The following is an 18,550-nucleotide window of genomic DNA, read 5'->3' on the forward strand; positions in this document are numbered from 1 at the left end:
AAATAGTTATTAAAAAAAAATGTTTGTATGTATCTGAATTATCATAAATGATCAATATAATTAACTATTTTCAGTTTTAGTCATTTTTATTAGTTGCCAAATGTAATGATCTTAATTGAAATACTTTTTAAATTGTGGTTTATTATCTATATTTTAGAATATTTATGTTTATGTTTATTTATGTTTTTATTTTCTAAATTTTTACTTACAATTTTAGCAACACCAAATATGCAAAATAAGCCGTTTATTGATCCAGTGGAAATTACAATATGTAAATCTGCTGTTTTATATACAGTGGCTCACTTTGAATGTGTGTTTGTATGAAAACAATGTAAGACTAAGAGATCCTAAATATCCTAAAACATCAATTAAATTCAACTAAATTTGAATTATTTGAGTATAATTTAGCATTTTTTATAATTTTATTTTTACTTACATTTTTAACATCACCAAATATGCAAAATCAGCCCTGCTGCAAATTAAAATATGCAAACCTGATGTTTTTATGCACAGTGGCATAGTTTGAATGTGCATTTGTGTGTATCTGAAATATAATAAAAGATCAATTTAATTATTTTCAGTTTTAGTGATTTTAATTAGTTGCCAAATTAATTTATATAAATTTTTTTTTTTTTTTACTTTTTATTAATTATTTATATTTTAGATTATTTATGTTTTTTTTTTCTTTCAGCACTGCTCATTGGTCTGGTCTTAGAACATGCAAATCTGCTGTTCCATGCACAGTGGCCTATTTGCATATGAAAACACTAATAAAAGATGACACTTAAATATCATAAAATAAATAAACAATATTTATACAATTCATTTTTAGCAGTTATTAAACCTGGTAATGGAAAAAAAATTACAAATAAAACATAAAGACTTGTATTAATACTTAAACATTTAGTCATTTTTGTATTAATTTAGTAATTAAAATATATTTTATTTCAGTTAATTACAATTTTTTTTGTACTTTTCAGCTTTTCAGCTTTTTTTATAAGGCTTGTTATATAATATTTATATTTACTTGCAGTAATTTTAGTATTTAAACACATTTTATTTCATTTATAATTTTTTTAAAGATTTACTTAATTTACTTTAACAATGTAACATCACTGAATATGCTAAATCAGCCCTGTTTATTGGTCCAGTGCATATTAGAATATGCAAATCTGCATTTATATGTATCTGAAATATGATAAATGATCAATTTAATTAATTATTTTCAGATTTATTAATTTTAATTAGTCGCCAAATGTCTTTATTTAATTTTAGGGTTTTTTTAAGTAATAATTTATTATTTATATTTTAGAATATTTATGTTTATGTTTATTAGTTTTTTTACTTACACTTTTAACATCACCAAATATGCAAAATCAGCCCTTTTTGTTGGTCCAGTGCAAATTAGAATATGCAAATCTGCTGTTGTATATGCAGTGGCTCACTTCGAATGTACGTTTGTATGAAAATGCTGATAAATGAGACTCATTAGTAGCGTTTGCATGTGAGAATACATAACATAAATGCAATATTAGATAGAAATCAGTGGATTGTTTGTTCTGTCTGTGAATATCTCTCCTGGATTTGGCTTTCCTGCACAGTTTCTGGACGCCGTGTGCATGTTCTTGTGGGCGTTCGATGCAACCAATGCTTTGAATGTTTCCCAGCAGTAAGAAGCATTAGTGTTATTTTCATCTTCAGTCCAGATTGACTGACACTTCGCCCCCGGCTGGACATACGGAGAGCCAAACACATTTTCTAAGACGCTGCACAGAGAAAACATCAGCTCTGCTCATTTATAACTCATCTCTAATAACTGATTTATTTTATCTTTGCCATGATGACAGTAAATAAAATAATATTAGATATTCTTCAAGACACTTCTATACAGCTTAAAGTGGCATTTAAATGCTTAACTAGGTTAATTAGGTAGGCAAGTTAGGGTAATTAGGCAAGTTATTGTATAACGATGGTTTGTTCTGTAGACTATCAAAAAAAATAGCTTAAAAGGGTATTTATATATATATCATGCTTTTTAGGAATATTAAATTACAAACATCCCAAGAAAACCTTGTATAATATATATATATAGTTAATTAACAAGGACATTTTAATTAAAAGCATATTAATTCCTAAAATTAAAAAAATAAAGATTTATTTATATTTATAAGAAAAAAAATTATTAAAAAAATTATGCTATTTTTGAAACTATGCTATAATTTTGAAGGTGACATTATTATTTCTTCTCCCTTTTGACATGCATAAAATGCAATGTAAATATTATGAATTGTAACACCATTAAAAATGGCAAAGAATTAATATAATAAAGTATTTACCAATATTGAGAATTTTCAGATCAATTTTAAAAGATATTTATTTAAATGTTAATAACAATTTTTAAGTATTTTAAAGACTTATTTTAATAGGTAATTACTAACATTTCTCATTCCTATTTTTATTTTCATTGTTTTTTTTTGTTAAGTTGAAATTATATTAATTTCAGTCTAGTCATTTTTGTACTAATTTATTAATTAAAACATATTTTATTTTATTATTTGCCAAATTAATAGTTTATTTTAGCTTTTAACCTTTTTTGCTCTTTATTTCCTTTTTGTTTTAATTTAAAATATTTTAATTTTAGTTTATTTCAGCTTCAGTAATTTTACTTAAACTAATAAACGTTTTATTTAATTTAGTTGACATTTACATTCGGAACTGATATTTTGACATTTTTCCAATCTAATATATATTTTTTTTTTTCAAAATATTATATTTAATTTTAATGTATGTTTTTTTCTATTTCAGTAATTTTAATACTGAAACAAAAACATTTCCTACTTATATATATATATATATATATATATATATATATATATATATATATATATATATATATATATATATATGTTCAATCCAGTTTCAGTCATTTTAGTGCTTAAACTAAATTTTATTTTGATAAACATTTTATTTATTTTTAATTCATGTTTATTTCAGTTTCAGTCATTTTATTTCTTAAATAATATATTTTTTTATTTCAAAGTACTATTTACAGTGTTCAGCTTAATTAAATATTTTTCTCCATTTCCCAGTGAATATAGGTAATATATATTGCTGCATTCGAACAAAACAGATTTATTAAACAGATATATTTATTAAAATAATATTTTAGTCACAGAGCATCTTTAGAAATAGAAAGATAATAAAATTAAATGCATGCAAAATATTGCAAAACTACAACATTGTATATATTATTTGTTTCTATTATTGTTTGCTATTTTTGATAATTTTATTTAATATTTTTCCTAACATATAAATATGGGCTAATAATTTTTAAAGCATTTTATATAAGTTATGTTGTTAGATGAGCTCCAGATCTGGCTTCAGAACTGACTAATCTAATGTATATGCACAAATGTAATATTGTAGAGCTTCCTATTAAAAATATGAATTTAAATGAGAAAACTGTTGGGTTATACTCATTTATGCAGAGCTCTGTATACAGTTTGAATAATGTTAGTACCTAAAAAAAGCTTTTTTTTTTCAAAACATTATATATTCAGTTTTAATAGGCTACTTTACTAGCTGCCAAATAAACATTTCATTTAATCACATTGCTCCTCCAATTCTCCTTATGCATGAAATGCAATGCAAATAATCTGAACTGCAATGCAAACATTACAAAAATATCTGTAATAACATAAATAATGTCTGCATTGTCCTGCTTTACACTGAGCTGAAATGTGGGACACTGAGAACAGCAGCGAGGATTACTTTCATGCATCTCTAAAAGCACAAAACATCCTTCATTCACGTGAGAAAAGGACATCTGCAATCCTTAAAATGTCATATTTTATATTTCTTATCTCATATTTCGGTGTTTTATTGTTTCTCCAACCCAAACAGATGCAGACAGCATGTGATGCAGATGTCATTATCTATTTAAATATTCGTCCTAGTATCCCAGAAACACACAGCTCATGCCAAACACACACAACATCATCACAATAGTGTTTATAAATATGTTTTATATATGTGAATATAGATAAATACCGACCTCTCCATCCTCTGCGTGTGCCCGCGGCAGGTGAACGCGCAGACGCCCATTCATTCATTCGCGCCGAGTCATGGAAACACACAAATACATGTCATTTATTGTTATTTCAGTCATATATTGATAAAAGTTGAGCTTTCTCACCTGATTTCACCGTCCTGCTCTTGTACCTGGCGCTGCTCGTCATCCCGGCCGCTTTCCGAACGCCGAATGACTAGCTAGTACTATGCTGAAGGCTGGATCGTTAATATTCATGAGCTGCGCTTCTTATTGGACGCCTGTTGGTTGGAGTGTGTCGCGATTGGATGGAAGCCGCGCAACAGCACTTATACGTAATTAATATTTATAAGATGGTGTTTAATCATAGTAGGATTCGTATTTTCGCTTCGGGAACAGCTGGAGTAAATATGATGCGCTGGGGGAGGATCGTCGAATTAAAAGCGTAATTCTGTTGTGTTGTGGTTTGTTATTATAAAGCTTATCTTTTGCGAAAAGCGCTTTTTGATCATTTAAAAATGTATTAAAACTTATATATAGGGATATATGTGCATAATATAACGTCATATGATTTATAGATACTGTATGCAACTAAATTACCCCATATATTTCGAGAGACTTGGATAAATTAGTTAAGTATCAACTTACACCAAATCTTGTTTAATAAAACATAAATACAAATATTTAAACGAATATTATTATTATTATTATTTAATTATTATTAATTATAATATAATTTTTAAATTATATATATATATATATATATATATATATATATATATATATATATATAATCATATTTTATATTTTTTTAATTATATATAAAATAATAATAATAATAAACTATTGATATATTAATCTAATAAATTAATATATTTAATTACAATTTTAATTAATCACAGCATTGGTTTTGAATGGTTTTGAATCAATCGTTTTTATCACATGATTTAATATCATTTTAATTAATTAGTTCTATTTTTATTAATTTGATAAACTTTAAATACTGTAAAGACGTGTAAATAAATCGACCCACGCATATATTTCGAGAGTAAAATTTGTTTAGTATCAACTTAGACCTTAATCATGCCTAATCAATAATAAATTAAATATATAATTAAAACTAATACTAATAATGATTAAATTACATTATTATTATTATTATTATTATTATTTTTTATTATTATTATTATTATTATTATCATTATTATTATTATTATTAATATCCAAAACTTTAGTAAATAAAATAATAAATAATAGCAATATATCAAAATATTAATTAATAATCACAACAGTTGCTTTTTTATATTTAATATATTATTGTTTTATAATTTGATTGACTCTTATGCTGTAATAAATAAATTGATTGTAAACACATACATAATACAACTAAACTCACTCCTCTGACCTCTAAAGGTGCCCTAGCTACACTTGAGATCATGGTCTTTCGCCTCCTTGGTAGAGCAACCGACTCCCATGCTGAAGGTCGCCGGTTCGATACCAGCTCAGAGCGGGTAGGGTGGCGTAGGACGGGCGGGGTTACACTGGCCATAAAGCTATTTCTAATTCTGATTAGTGTAGAGCAGATGTAGTTCTCTCACAGAGACACACGGTGGCAGTATGAGCTCAAATGCGGTCTATCACTATATGCATTAGATGTATGCATGTGAGAAATCCTTTGTGTGCTTGAATGAGGATGATGTAGGTCATGCATGTGTGTGTTCTCATGCACTGAAGGGGAGAATGAGAGGAAGACGTCCGGAGAGCCACACAATAGTGAGAGCCAGCTCTGTAAATACTGCTCAGGAAACCCAGTGTCAGGATCCTCTCCATGGCAGAAACAGAGCTTTCATTTATTCTACAAATACATCAAAGGATGCTTACATTAGTAGTGTAAATCTGTTATCAGTGTTTATTTTTTGAGCCTATTAATTTAGCCTACATATAACAGAAATAAGACTTTCACCAGACGAAAAATATAATATGAAGTCATGTGTAAAATGTTCTTGCTCTCTTAAACATCACTTGAGAAATATTTGAAGAAATATTGAAACAGGATAGCGACTAACTTTACATTTAACTACAAATACACTCACCGGCCACTTTATTAGGTACACCTGTCCAACTGCTGGTTAACACAAATTTCTAACCAGCCAATCACATGGCAGCAGCTCAATGCATTCAGGCATGTAGACATGGTCAAGACGATCTTCTGCAGTTCAAAGCGAGCATCAGAATGGAGAAGAAAAGGGATTTTAAGTGACTTTGAGCGTGGCATGGTTGTTGGTGCCAGAAGGGCTGATCTGAGTATTTCAGAAACTGCTGATCTACTGGGATTTTCACGCACAACCATCTCTAGGGTTTACAGAGAATGATCTGACAAAGAGGAAATGTCCAGTGAGCGGCAGTTCTGTGGATGCAAATGCCTTGTTGATCCCAGAGGTCAGAGGAGAATGGCCAGACTGGTTCCAGCTGATAGAAACTTAAATAAGCACTCGATACAACCGAGCTCTGCAGAAGAGCATCTCTGAACACACAACACGTCCAACCTTGAGGCGGATGGGCTACAGCAGCAGAAGAGCACACCGGGTGCCGCTCCTGTCAGCTAAGAACAGGAAACTGAGGCTACAATTCACACAGACTCACCAAAACTGCACAATAGAAGATTGGAGAAACGTTGCCTGCTCTGATGAGTCTCCATTTCTGCTGTCGGATGCTCGGGTCAGAATTTGGCATCAACAACATGTAAGCATGGATCATCCTGCCTTGTATCAGCGGTTCAGGCTGGTGGTGGTGGTGTAATGGTGTGGGGGAGATTTTCTTTGGGTTCATTAGTACCAATTGAGCATCAACGCCACAGCCTACCTGAGTATTGCTGCTGACCATGTCCATCCCTTTATGAGCACAGTGTCTCCATCTTCTGATGGCTACTTCCAGCAGGATAACGCAGCATGTCATAAAGCTCAATCATCTCAGACTGGTTTCTTGAACATGACGATGAGTTCACTGTTCTCAAATGGCCTCCACAGTCCCCAGAGCTCAATCCAATAGAGCAGCTTTGGGATGTGGTGGAACGGGAGATTGGCATCATGGATGTGCAGCCGACAAATCTGCAGCAACTGTGTGATGCTATCATGACAATATGGAGCAAAATCTCTGAGGAATATTTCCAGTAGCTTGTTGAGTCTACGCCACGGCAGTTCTGAAGGCAAAAGGTGGTAAAACCCGCTACTACTAAGGTGTACCTAATAAAGTGGCCAGTGAGTGTAAGTGCCAAGTGTTGTGTGAATAAAGAGTCAAACTCGTTTATTTTAAATCATTTTTCAGTGGCTCCATATTTAGCTTTATGAAGCATTTGAGGAATGAGAAACAAAACTGGTTGACCTCTAGTCTGCATTCAGCTCTTGGGTTTCTGTTGTGCTTTAGGCCTGACGAAATCTGATGGTTATAAACAATAGTGCACCAAAACAAAAACATCATAAACAGAGCTGCAATCCAAACCAGCACAGCGGAGGAACACAATGATGGGAAAATCCTGTCCAAACCGTGGTAAAGTCCAGCTGTTCTCCACATTCACCTTCCTGTGCTTATTAGACAGCAGCCAAACAATTAACAGCGCAATTAAAATCACAGACCGCCTGTTTGGCAGACACCCAAGCATTGTTGGTGCAATCACTCATTTACCATTAGTTCTTTAATTGGAATCATGGCTCTGATGTCATTATGATTTCCCGCTCTTTCAGTCCAGCGTTAACCAACAGGGTCTCTTTACCTGAAGCTGAGGCTATTGTTGCCAGGCTTATAGTGATTTACAGAAAATATTACATGGGCTAAGTCTGAAATTGCGTACTACTCAGTAGGTACTGCATTTGAATTTAAATGTATTAAAGTACGTTCTATACAGTATGAATGTGAGTAGTATGAACGGAACTCGGACATACTATACCCACCATTAAGTCATGATCATGTGACCTACCCGTGTTGCTTCACTGCCGTTCATGAATTCTCTCACGTTGGGATAGCATAGCATCCATCAAATGCGCACTTCAGAATCTAGCCGGAAGGAGTAGGTCGTCTGGATACTTCTCGCATACTCTTTTTTGAGCTCTGCTACTCGGCTCGACTAGCATACTGTTTTTAGCGTACTATATAGTATGCAAGTATGCAATTTCAGATGCAACAATTGTTTTTAAACCACACTATAGTAAAACACTTGAATTAGTCTGTTGTGGTAATTCTATAGTTACTATGGTAACACAACAACTAGTAATATAACATAAATAATCTGTTGTGTTGATTTTTTTGTTGCTATGGTAACGCAACAGCTATATGAATATAAACAAAATAATCTGTTGTGTTGATTCTCTAGTTGCTATGGTAACGCAAGAACTATAATTGCTATGGTAATGACACAAGTTTTGTAGTTGCTATGGTAACAACTATAGTAATATAAACAAAAGAATCTGTTGTGTTGATTCTATAGTTGCTATGGTAACACAGCGACCAATAAGTTAAATAATCTGTTGTGTTGTTCAGAGTTGCTATGGTAACACAATAACTATAGTAATATAAACAAAATCATCTGTTGTGTTGATTCTGTAGTTACTATGGTAACACAACTGCTATAGTAATATAAACAAAATATTCCGTTGTTGATTCTGTGGTTGCTATGTTAACGCAACGACCAATATAAATTAAATAATCTGTTTTATTGGATATAGTTGCTATGGTAACACAACAACAACTTTAGTAATCTGCTTGTTAAGTGTGACGCTACGCGAAGTGGCTTTCGAGACCAAGTGCTATATCAAACTGAACTGGGAGGCTCAACGAATGGTAATAATAAACATTTATGCGATGTTATACTTTCAAAAATCTTGATTGCAATATATTTATATATATATATATATATATATATATATATATATATATATATATATATATATATATATATATATATAAAGCCAATATGCGATAGCTAGAAAGTGATTAATGTTTTATAATTTGTTAGTCCAGAGACGGTTGTATACACCATGATTTGATATAAAATTCACTTTAATGTGTGATATGACTAAAAAGTGGTCATAAATGAATATTTTGCGCTGACATATGGTGCAGTAGCACTTCAGGGCGTCCTGAGTTCGAATCCCAGCTAAAGGACATTTCCCATCCCTACCCTCTCTTTCTCTCTCCCACTTCACTTCCTGTCTCAAATGCAAAAAAATCTGTTGTTGATTCTATAGTTGCTATGGTAACACAACAACTATAATAATATAAACAAATTTATCTATTATGTTGATTCTATAGTTACTATTGTAACACAACAGCTATAATAATATAAATAAAATAATCAACTTTTTAAGGGGGAGGAGCTAATAAATGTCCTGCCCTCTTTTCGTTTTTCACTTGAGGTTACGTTCAACATCAAATTTTTAAAAATGCTTTTCACAAGGTCTTTGAGTTCAGAAAAATTTAGAAATCTCTCAGATCTGGCAGCAGTGCAAGTAATGACATGAGCCCTGCGCAAAACATCTAGATCCGAGCCAATCACAGGAACTCTGTTTGTTTCTGTTTGTAGAGTGCTCTGTAAAACACACTGTACCACAGGATGCGTCATGGTCAAAAAATGGGCATGGAGGCTTTCTGAACGCTTCCTCCAGTGGACAGAAACACCCGCGGGCCACAATAACTGTTGTTGGGAAACTGGCATCTCAGGAACACACTGAGTTTGTGTTACGCATCCATACAATAGCTCATTAAATGTGCATGGAGAGCCTCTGCAGCAGCCTGGTAAAGATGCCCGGGACATTGCAGGAAACGTTTATTGTTGTGTACAAGCTGTTTCCTCGTTTCTCTTCTCATGGCAAACAATTGAAGCGAGACGGGCGGGGGGTCAGGAGAAATTTGCTGTCTGTGCTTGTAAAAAATCAAGCCAAACTAATACTCAGTAGAGTTTCAACATAATGCAAAATATCATGATAAAGTGAAATGGAAACTAATGCATTCTGGTGAATAATATAATATAATATAATATAATATAATATAATATAATATAATATAATATAATATAATATAATATAATAATATAATATAATATAATATAATAATATAATATAATATAATATAATATAATATAATATAATATAATATCATTTATTATCATATAATATAATATAATATAATATAATATAATATAATATAATATAATATAATATAATAATATAATATAATATAATATAATATAATAATATAATATAATATAATATAATATAATATAATATAATATAATATAATATAATAATATAATATAATATAATATAATATAATATAATATAATATAATAATATAATATAATATAATATAATATAATATAATATAATATCATTTATTATCATATAATATAATATAATATAATATAATATAATATAATATAATATAATATAATATAATATAATATAATATATCATTTATTATCATATAATATAATATAATAATATAATATAATATAATATAAAATAATATAATATAATATAATATAATATAATATATTATCATTTAATATCATATATTGATATAATATAATATAATAATATTATAATAAAATATAATATAATATAATAATAATATAATATAATATAATATAATATAATATAATATAATATAATATAATAATATAATATAATATAATATAATATAATAATAAAATATAATATAATATAATATTATATCATTTAATATCATTTAATATCATATAGCAGTGGCGCAGTAAGTAGTGCTGTCGCCTCACAGCAAGAAGGTTCGTTGGGTCGCCGGTTCGAGCCTCGGCTCAGTTGGTGTTTCTGTGTGGAGTTTGCATGTTCTCCCTGCCTTCGCGTGGGTTTCCTCCTGGTGCTCCGGTTTCCCCCACAGTCCAAAGACATGCGGTACAGGTGAATTGGGTAGGCTAAATTGTCCGTAGTAGTGTATGAGTGTGTGTGGATGTTTCCCAGAGATGGGTTGTGGCTGGAAGGGCATCCACTGCGTAAAAACTTGCTGAATGAATAATATAATATAATATAATATAATATAATATAATATAATATAATATAATATAATATAATATAATATAATATAATATAATATAAATATATAAAATCTAAGTAAAAATATATTTATTTATTTATTTACATATTTATCTATGTAAGAATGTATTTGTTTATTTATTTTATATGTATATGTATATGTATATATTTGTTTACTTATTAATTTACTTGCTTAATAGTTTACTTATTGTTTACTTACTGGCTTGCTTATTTATTTGTTTACTTATTTGTTCACTTGTTAATTTACCTGCTTGTTTGTTTACTTTATTTGTTTATTTAGTGGGTTGTTTGTTTACTTATTTGTTTACTAATTCATTTACTTATTCGTTTACTTGCTTGTTTGTTTACTTACATACTTATTGGTTAAATTACTGGCTTGTTTGTTTACTTGTTCACTAATTTGTTTAGCTATTTATTTACTTGCTTGTTTGTTTACTCACATACTTATTTGTTTACTTACTGGCTTATTTGTTTACTTATTCGTTTACTTGCTTGTTTGTTTACTAACAAACTTATTTGTTTACTTACTGGCTTATTTGTTTACTTATTTGTTCACTTATTCGTTTACTTGCCTGTTTGTTTACTTACTGGCTTGTATGTTTACTTATTTGTTTACTTGCTTTTTTGTTTACTCACATAACAATTTGTTTACTTACTGTCTTGTTTCTTAACTTGTTTATGTATACGTTTACTTATTCATTTACTTGCTTGTTTGTTTACATACCTATTTTTTAATTTACTGGCTTGTTTGTTTACTTATTTGTTTACTTGTTATTTGATTACTCGTTTTCATATTTGTTTATTTGTTTACTTATTTATGTATGTGTGCAGTAGCCAAATTAGTTAAGAGCCGCCTAAAAATACATTCATTTTCCTTCGGCTTAGTCCCTTTATTCATCAGGGTATCACCACAGCGGAATGAACCGCCAACTATCCCAGTTTATGTTTTACACAGCCGTGCCCTTCCAGCTACAACCCAGTACTGGAAAACACCCATACACTACCATTCACTCACACACTCATACATTCATTCATTCTCTCTTCAGCTTAATCTGGGGTCGCCACAGTGGAATGAATCACCAACTTATCCAGCATATGTTTTACGCAGCGAATGCCCTTCCAGCTGCAACCCATATCTGGAAAACATCCATACACACTCATCCAATACAGACAATTTAGCCTACCCAATTCACTTGTACCGCATGTGTTTGGACTGTGGGAGAAACTGGAGCACCTGGAGGAAACCCATGCGAACACAGGGAGAACATGCAAACTCAAAAAAGAAATGCCAACTGACCCAGCCGAGGCTCACAGAGATAACCACTGAGCCACCGTGCCTCCCAAGTGCATACGTATGAGATTTGCAACGCCCCTGATGATTTGGGATGCACTAATTCTGTATTCACTAACTATTTAGGGTGGGTTGCATCCAGACTCTGTTGGAGCAGGATGCAGCAACCCTGCACTGTAAAAGAAATGAATGACAAAAAGTCAAGACAACAAATATTTTTATGCTGCTTTATCGTAGTCAGTTTGATCGATGTAAGTGGAGATGACTAGTGAAGTTAATTTGACTGAACTAAAACATTCAAGACAGCAAGGATTTGTTTACATTGTGTGGAATATGAGGAGCTGTACAGCCCATAAGCGCTGCTTTATGAGGATTGCACTGTATGGAAACAGGAAACAGGCCTCAGACTTAAAAGCAAACGTTTGATCTGAGGATCGATAAGGAAAACGGCTCAGGAAATGTGAAGGAAACTGAGTCAGATGAGTGGATTTCCACAGCTGCGGGTGACCAGTAAAAACCAGTTCATCCCGAGGGCACAAGTGAGTAATTTCAGATTAAATGTTACTCATATTTGTACAATAACTGCTGTATATGAAGTACTTGACTCACAGTTTCCTCCTGAAGTGACAACATTAATGTTCCAGATACAATCGGATCTGCTTCCTGGTGATAACTAGGATATATAAACGCCAGTTCTGCTCTTGAGGAACACATTATTAAATGCATTGCCGTTTATAAACCAGCATGAATCATGATGGGTGGGTTGATTTGTCAAATGAACTCCATGAGTCTTAAAGATTGGCGTTTGGCCATTTATATGAGAGAACTGTGAATATAAACAAAACACCCGCTCGCATAAATCATCAGCACCAGCTTTTCCACATTCCAGAAGCTCATTGTTCAGCCATTACAGTAAATATTAAGGTAAATAATTTTAGCACAAATCTTTAATGAATTTACAGATGACATTGCATGCCTATGATATTGCAATACGGCTATTTTTGGATTACATTTACGTTATAATGAAGAAGAGGTAACACTTTACTATAAGAGTACATGAATAATGATGTACTACTATGTGAACAGCTCCAGTTTCCCCCACAAGTCCAAACATATGTGCTATAGGTGAATTGGGTAAGCTAAATTGTCCGTAGTGTATGTGTGTGAATTTATGTGTATGGGTGTTTCCCAGTGATGGGTTGCAGCTGGAAGGCAATCCGCTGTGCAAAACATATGCTGCATAAGTTGGCAGTTCATTCCGCTGTGGTGACCCCAGATTAATAAAGAGACTATGCCGAAAAGAAAATGAATAATATGTAAACATTACTTTACTTTGATCTGATGATGAGTTAAGTTATTCGCTAATTATGAACTAAGTTTACCTACAAGATGAGTTTATGTGTGAATAATGGCTACCTTAATTACTTGTTAGTACATATTTGTTAATTAATGTATTAATGAACACTAGTTTTAGCTAAATGTAACCAACACAAACTCATGACCTGTTATCAAACTCATGACCATGTATCTTTGTGTAATGACTTTACTTGGAGGGGCACTTTATTATTAAGGGCTCTATTTTAATGATCTAGGCGCAAAGTCTAATGCTGTGTCCACACCAGACGCGGAACGCGCGGATAAATCACGCTATTCGCACGTTAATAGCCGCGTAAACATTTGAGGTTACTCGCTTCCTTTGCCATCTGTCTGATGGAGGTTTTCAGCGGTGCTTCTGACTGAGCCCAGCTCAGTTTGATGAACTTCTTGTCGATGTCTGCAGGGGGATTTCCCCTGGAACACCGACAACAGGTGATACGTCACAATCACGCCCCCACAAGAGCAAGCTCCTGATTGGTTAATGCGGCGCGAATGTCCGCTGAAGTTCAGATTTTCGAACTCAAATGATTCACGCGAAACGCGCATTAAGCACGTCAAACGTGCAAAATGCTCAATTCGTGCCACGCCATTCGCGCCATGCGCACCGCGCAATTCTCATCATTCGCGCCGCGTCATTCGCGCGTATCGCGCCGCAGGATGTCTATTCGCTCATTTGCATTGACTTAACATGTAAATCACTCGCGCTTGATGCGCGTGCCGCGTCTGGTGTGAACGCAGCATAAAGCTCAAGGTGCATTAAACCAATCAGAGTCTCGTCTCTCATTCTCTTTAAGAGTCAGTTGTGTTGCTCCATGGTGCATTTTACATTTAGTCATTTAGCAGATGCTTTTATCCAAAGCGACTTACAATTGAGGACAAGGAAGCAACTTACACAAATATAAGAGCAACAATGAATAAGTGCTGTAGGCAAGTCTCAGGTCTGCAAAGAAAATATAAGAAGCAAAAAAGAAGTAAAATTTATATATATATATATTTAATTATTGTACAAACAGCTGAAAAACAGCTACAATACAGCTAGAACCACACACAGACACTGAAAACGAGTCTAAATGTACTTACACATGGCTGGTCTCGTTGCTAAAATGCTTCTCCTCTTTTTTAGCATTTGCCATTTACATGGCGGAGTTTGTAAGTGTAAAAACTGAACAGTTCACTGGCGAGAAAACAGTTAAACAGAGCTTCTGCAGCACGAGGATAAAGAACGAGCCTCCTCCATTCAGCCTCTTTACTTTCTCTTTACTTTTACTCTTTACTCCTTTACTTTGGTGGAGTGAGGAAACGGTGGAAACTCACTCCACTGAACACATCCAATAGCCCACATATTTAATTTCCTTTGTTAAACACTAAGATTTGTGTCGAAACCTCAGTTCTAATCACCGGCAAAGGAATGAATGAACAATAATAATGAAGTGTGGTCAGAAAACTGAGTTATATCCAAACACACGTCCTGCTCTTATGCCCCATATGCTGATGCAGACGTCTCCAAAACCCCACAGCTGGACACATCTACACTCGTGTTTATTAAAACAAATAAAAATCTGCAGATAGTAAATAATACTGCTAATAATAATCACATTATACAGATGTAGATCGTCATGAATGAACTTAAAAAGCCCCCCGAGGTGAAGAAGGCATGTGTAACCGAGGGGGATGAGGGACAATGGAGTGAGGATCCTTATGCAGGTTTTATTCAGAATAGGTGGTCAGACAATGTCAGGCAATGATCAACAACAGGCGGAAAGCGGGTACAATCAAGGAAATCCAGAGGCGTCGTCAGGTAACAGACAGATGGTCAGTACAGGCGGCAGACAGAGCCGTATATATATATATATATATATATATATATATATATATATATATATATATATATATATATATATATATATATATATATATATGTGTGTGTGTGTGTGTGTAATCAGTGCATGAGCAGCTTCAGCTGTGCGAGTGTAACCAATGGAGACTTGGAGCAGGTGTGTGTGTGTGTCTGTGTTGCATGACAGGACTTGTAGTTCATAATGAGACAGGATTGTAGTCCGTGTAAATGTGAATGTTCTCCAGCGATCTATGAAGGTTAGATCACTGGTGATCATGACAGCATGGAAGCAGTGATTTTTTTTTTCTATGTAGAAAATAATTGTGTTCATCTGTAAAGATATTTGTGTAATGCTGTCCATCCTGTGTGTATTCAGCAGTGTGTAAGCGTTTGGACCTGCATAGGCGCATAACTAACATGCTCTACTTGACTTAAGAGAAACTTTTAGTAGGTCAATCGTGCAGTTTATTTCAGTTCCTTAAAATAGCAACAGTTCAACAATGCACCTTAACACACCTCCTTTTTAGACCAGCACACCAATGAGTCCACAAAGAAGCGCAAATGGATTTACTGTTTAAACAATGTGGCGCAAAACTGGAAAATTAGGGTTGCGCTGATCTGAAAATAGCAACAAATCACGCCAAACACGTCTTGCGCCGTATCGCGCCGGGTGTATAGGGCCCTATCTTCTCGTAGCTTCTCATCCACTCCCAGGGCCGGAGTGGGACTCATCTTCAGCCCTGGAGTTTCAAGCCAGACCGGCCCACCTCAGTTCACGACTGACTTTATTAAAATAAGGTCATTTCCAATTCAGTTTCTAATGACACTATCACGTCTTTTTCAAGAAAACAGCTGCTTTAGAAATTCAAATGTTCAAAAGCCCTAACAGTATTATATGCCTTAACAATAAAAATGAAAAATTTATATATATATATATTTCCCAGGTGAGATTCGAACACGGGTCAGCAGCATCACACTTCAACGTGTTTACCACTGGTCCACAATAGAGCTATTTCAGCAGAAATACAAAATTGTTTTGGACTGTGACCTGCAAGACACGTTATTACTTTCTATTGATGGCTTAATCTTTTTCTCCCCTTTTAGCTTTCTGATCAAGTTATGTCAGATTTATTAATGTAGTGAATCATCTGATTTTCATTGAGCAGGTGTATTATTCATTAATATTAATTATTCAAATTCTCGAATTCGCTGTTTGGGGTCGAATGATGATAGTTAACGTTACATCATCATTAACGTTAGTTAACCTGCAGGCTACATTTTGCTCACGGGGCTGCAAGAAAATAAATAAGAAGAGCGGCACTGCGGCAAAATAATGAATAAAAAGAGTGAAGATATGGTCAAATAAATAAATAGATGCAAAAAAAGTGTGACTGCTGAGAGTGCAAGCAGCTAGGGACACCGGCCCTCACGGCCAAAAAACGGACCGGCCCACCGGGAATTCTCCCGGTGCTCCCGATTAGCCAATCCGGACCTGTCCACTCCTGTGTTTAAACTGTTCATTTTGATGAATTTTAAGATGTAAATGCGACTTAGATGTATATGCATAACTGTTTATCATAACAATTAAACAGGAGTCCATGAGTAGTTAAGAATGGTAGTGAGTAAGTAAGTTAATTATAATGTGCCCCTCCAAGTAAAGTCATGACATGAAGATAATAATACTGACAATTGGCCTGAGCAGTTGCTACGTTTGGCCTTAGCACCTGGCATAACCATTTTGTCATGTTTTTCTTACATTCCAAACCAAACTAAAAGAAATAGGACTTTCTCCAGAGGAAAAATATAATAGGAAATACTGTAAAAATGGTCTTGCTCTGTTGAAAAGTATTTGAAAAAGAATAAAAGTTCACAGGAAGGCGAAAAATTAAAATATGATCAAAATCAAATTGAAAAAAATTAGTTCAGAAATCATGTGAAAGAATAATAATTGGAGAAAACTGATGGATGCTTGGATTGGATTGGCCATCATGTCAGAACAATAGTCTAGAGGGAAATAATAAGACAGGACAGGATTTCCACACTATACAACTCCATCTGTCCACAGCCCACGTAACTCCGACCGGCTCAAATCTGCATCCACAGGTCGAGATCCTCCACGCCGTGCCAGAGGAGGAGGTCTGGATGCTTTGTTTTCTGTGTTCACGTCCTGCCCAATGTCAGCGATGAGGTCGGATAGATACGTGTTGAATCCCAGACACCTGGCGTGCAGTGAGCTCACACCAGAGGAAACATCTGGAGAGAACATGCAGATCAGAGCTTCTGTGCACTTCTGCCGTCTGTCTGGAGAGCACTCAGGATTCCTGCTTATGTTATGTACTGTATGACTTACAGAGTAAATAGCTGCTGTAATTAAACTGAGCCCAAGTAAGTTATAGGTCTCTATGTTAATGATGGAAAGTTTAAAACACATAGCGCAGGTGAACACATATCTGAGTTCATTCATTTATTTTCTTGTCTGCTTAGTCCCTTTATTAATCTGGGGTCGCCACAGCGGAATGAACTGCCAACTTATCCAGCAAGTTTTTACGCAGCGGATGCCCTTCCAGCCGCAACCCATCTCTGGGAAACATTCACATACACTCATTCACACATACACGAAAAATTTAGCCTACCCAATTTTCCTGTACCGCATGTCTTTGGACTGTGGGGGAAACCGGAGCACCAGGAGGAAACCCACGCAAACTCCACACAGAAATGCCAACTGAGCCGAGGTTCAAACCAGCAACCTTCTTGCTGTGAGGCGAACATGCTACCCACTGCGCCACTGCGTCACCTCCATATCTGAGTTGACTTTTGCTATTTTAACGATGGGGAAAACAGTCTTGTGTACCAGGCGCATGATCTAAAAGGGTTGTCCTTATTCTCTTAATGCAGGGGTGTCCTGGAGGGTCAGTGTC

General features: G+C 33.8%; 1 protein-coding gene across 5 annotated transcripts in view; it reads right to left on the minus strand.

Annotated features, from left to right (window-relative positions):
- Positions 1 to 4,263, minus strand: part of septin5b (septin 5b) — a 26,655-nt gene extending 22,392 nt beyond the window's left edge. For 3 of the 5 annotated variants that reach the window (XM_087269317.1, XM_087269316.1, XM_087269319.1), the window contains exon 1: positions 4,188 to 4,263. In XM_087269317.1, the coding sequence (XP_087125443.1) occupies positions 4,188 to 4,238 (51 nt within the window). In that variant the 5' untranslated portion in view covers positions 4,239 to 4,263. 5 annotated transcript variants of the gene reach the window in all.
- Between the last annotated feature and the right edge of the window lie 14,287 nt (positions 4,264 to 18,550).

The sequence above is a fragment of the Danio rerio genome, chromosome 10 (assembly GCF_052040795.2).
Source record: "Danio rerio strain M-AB ecotype USA chromosome 10, GRCz13ab, whole genome shotgun sequence".
Classification (NCBI taxonomy): domain Eukaryota; kingdom Metazoa; phylum Chordata; class Actinopteri; order Cypriniformes; family Danionidae; genus Danio; species Danio rerio.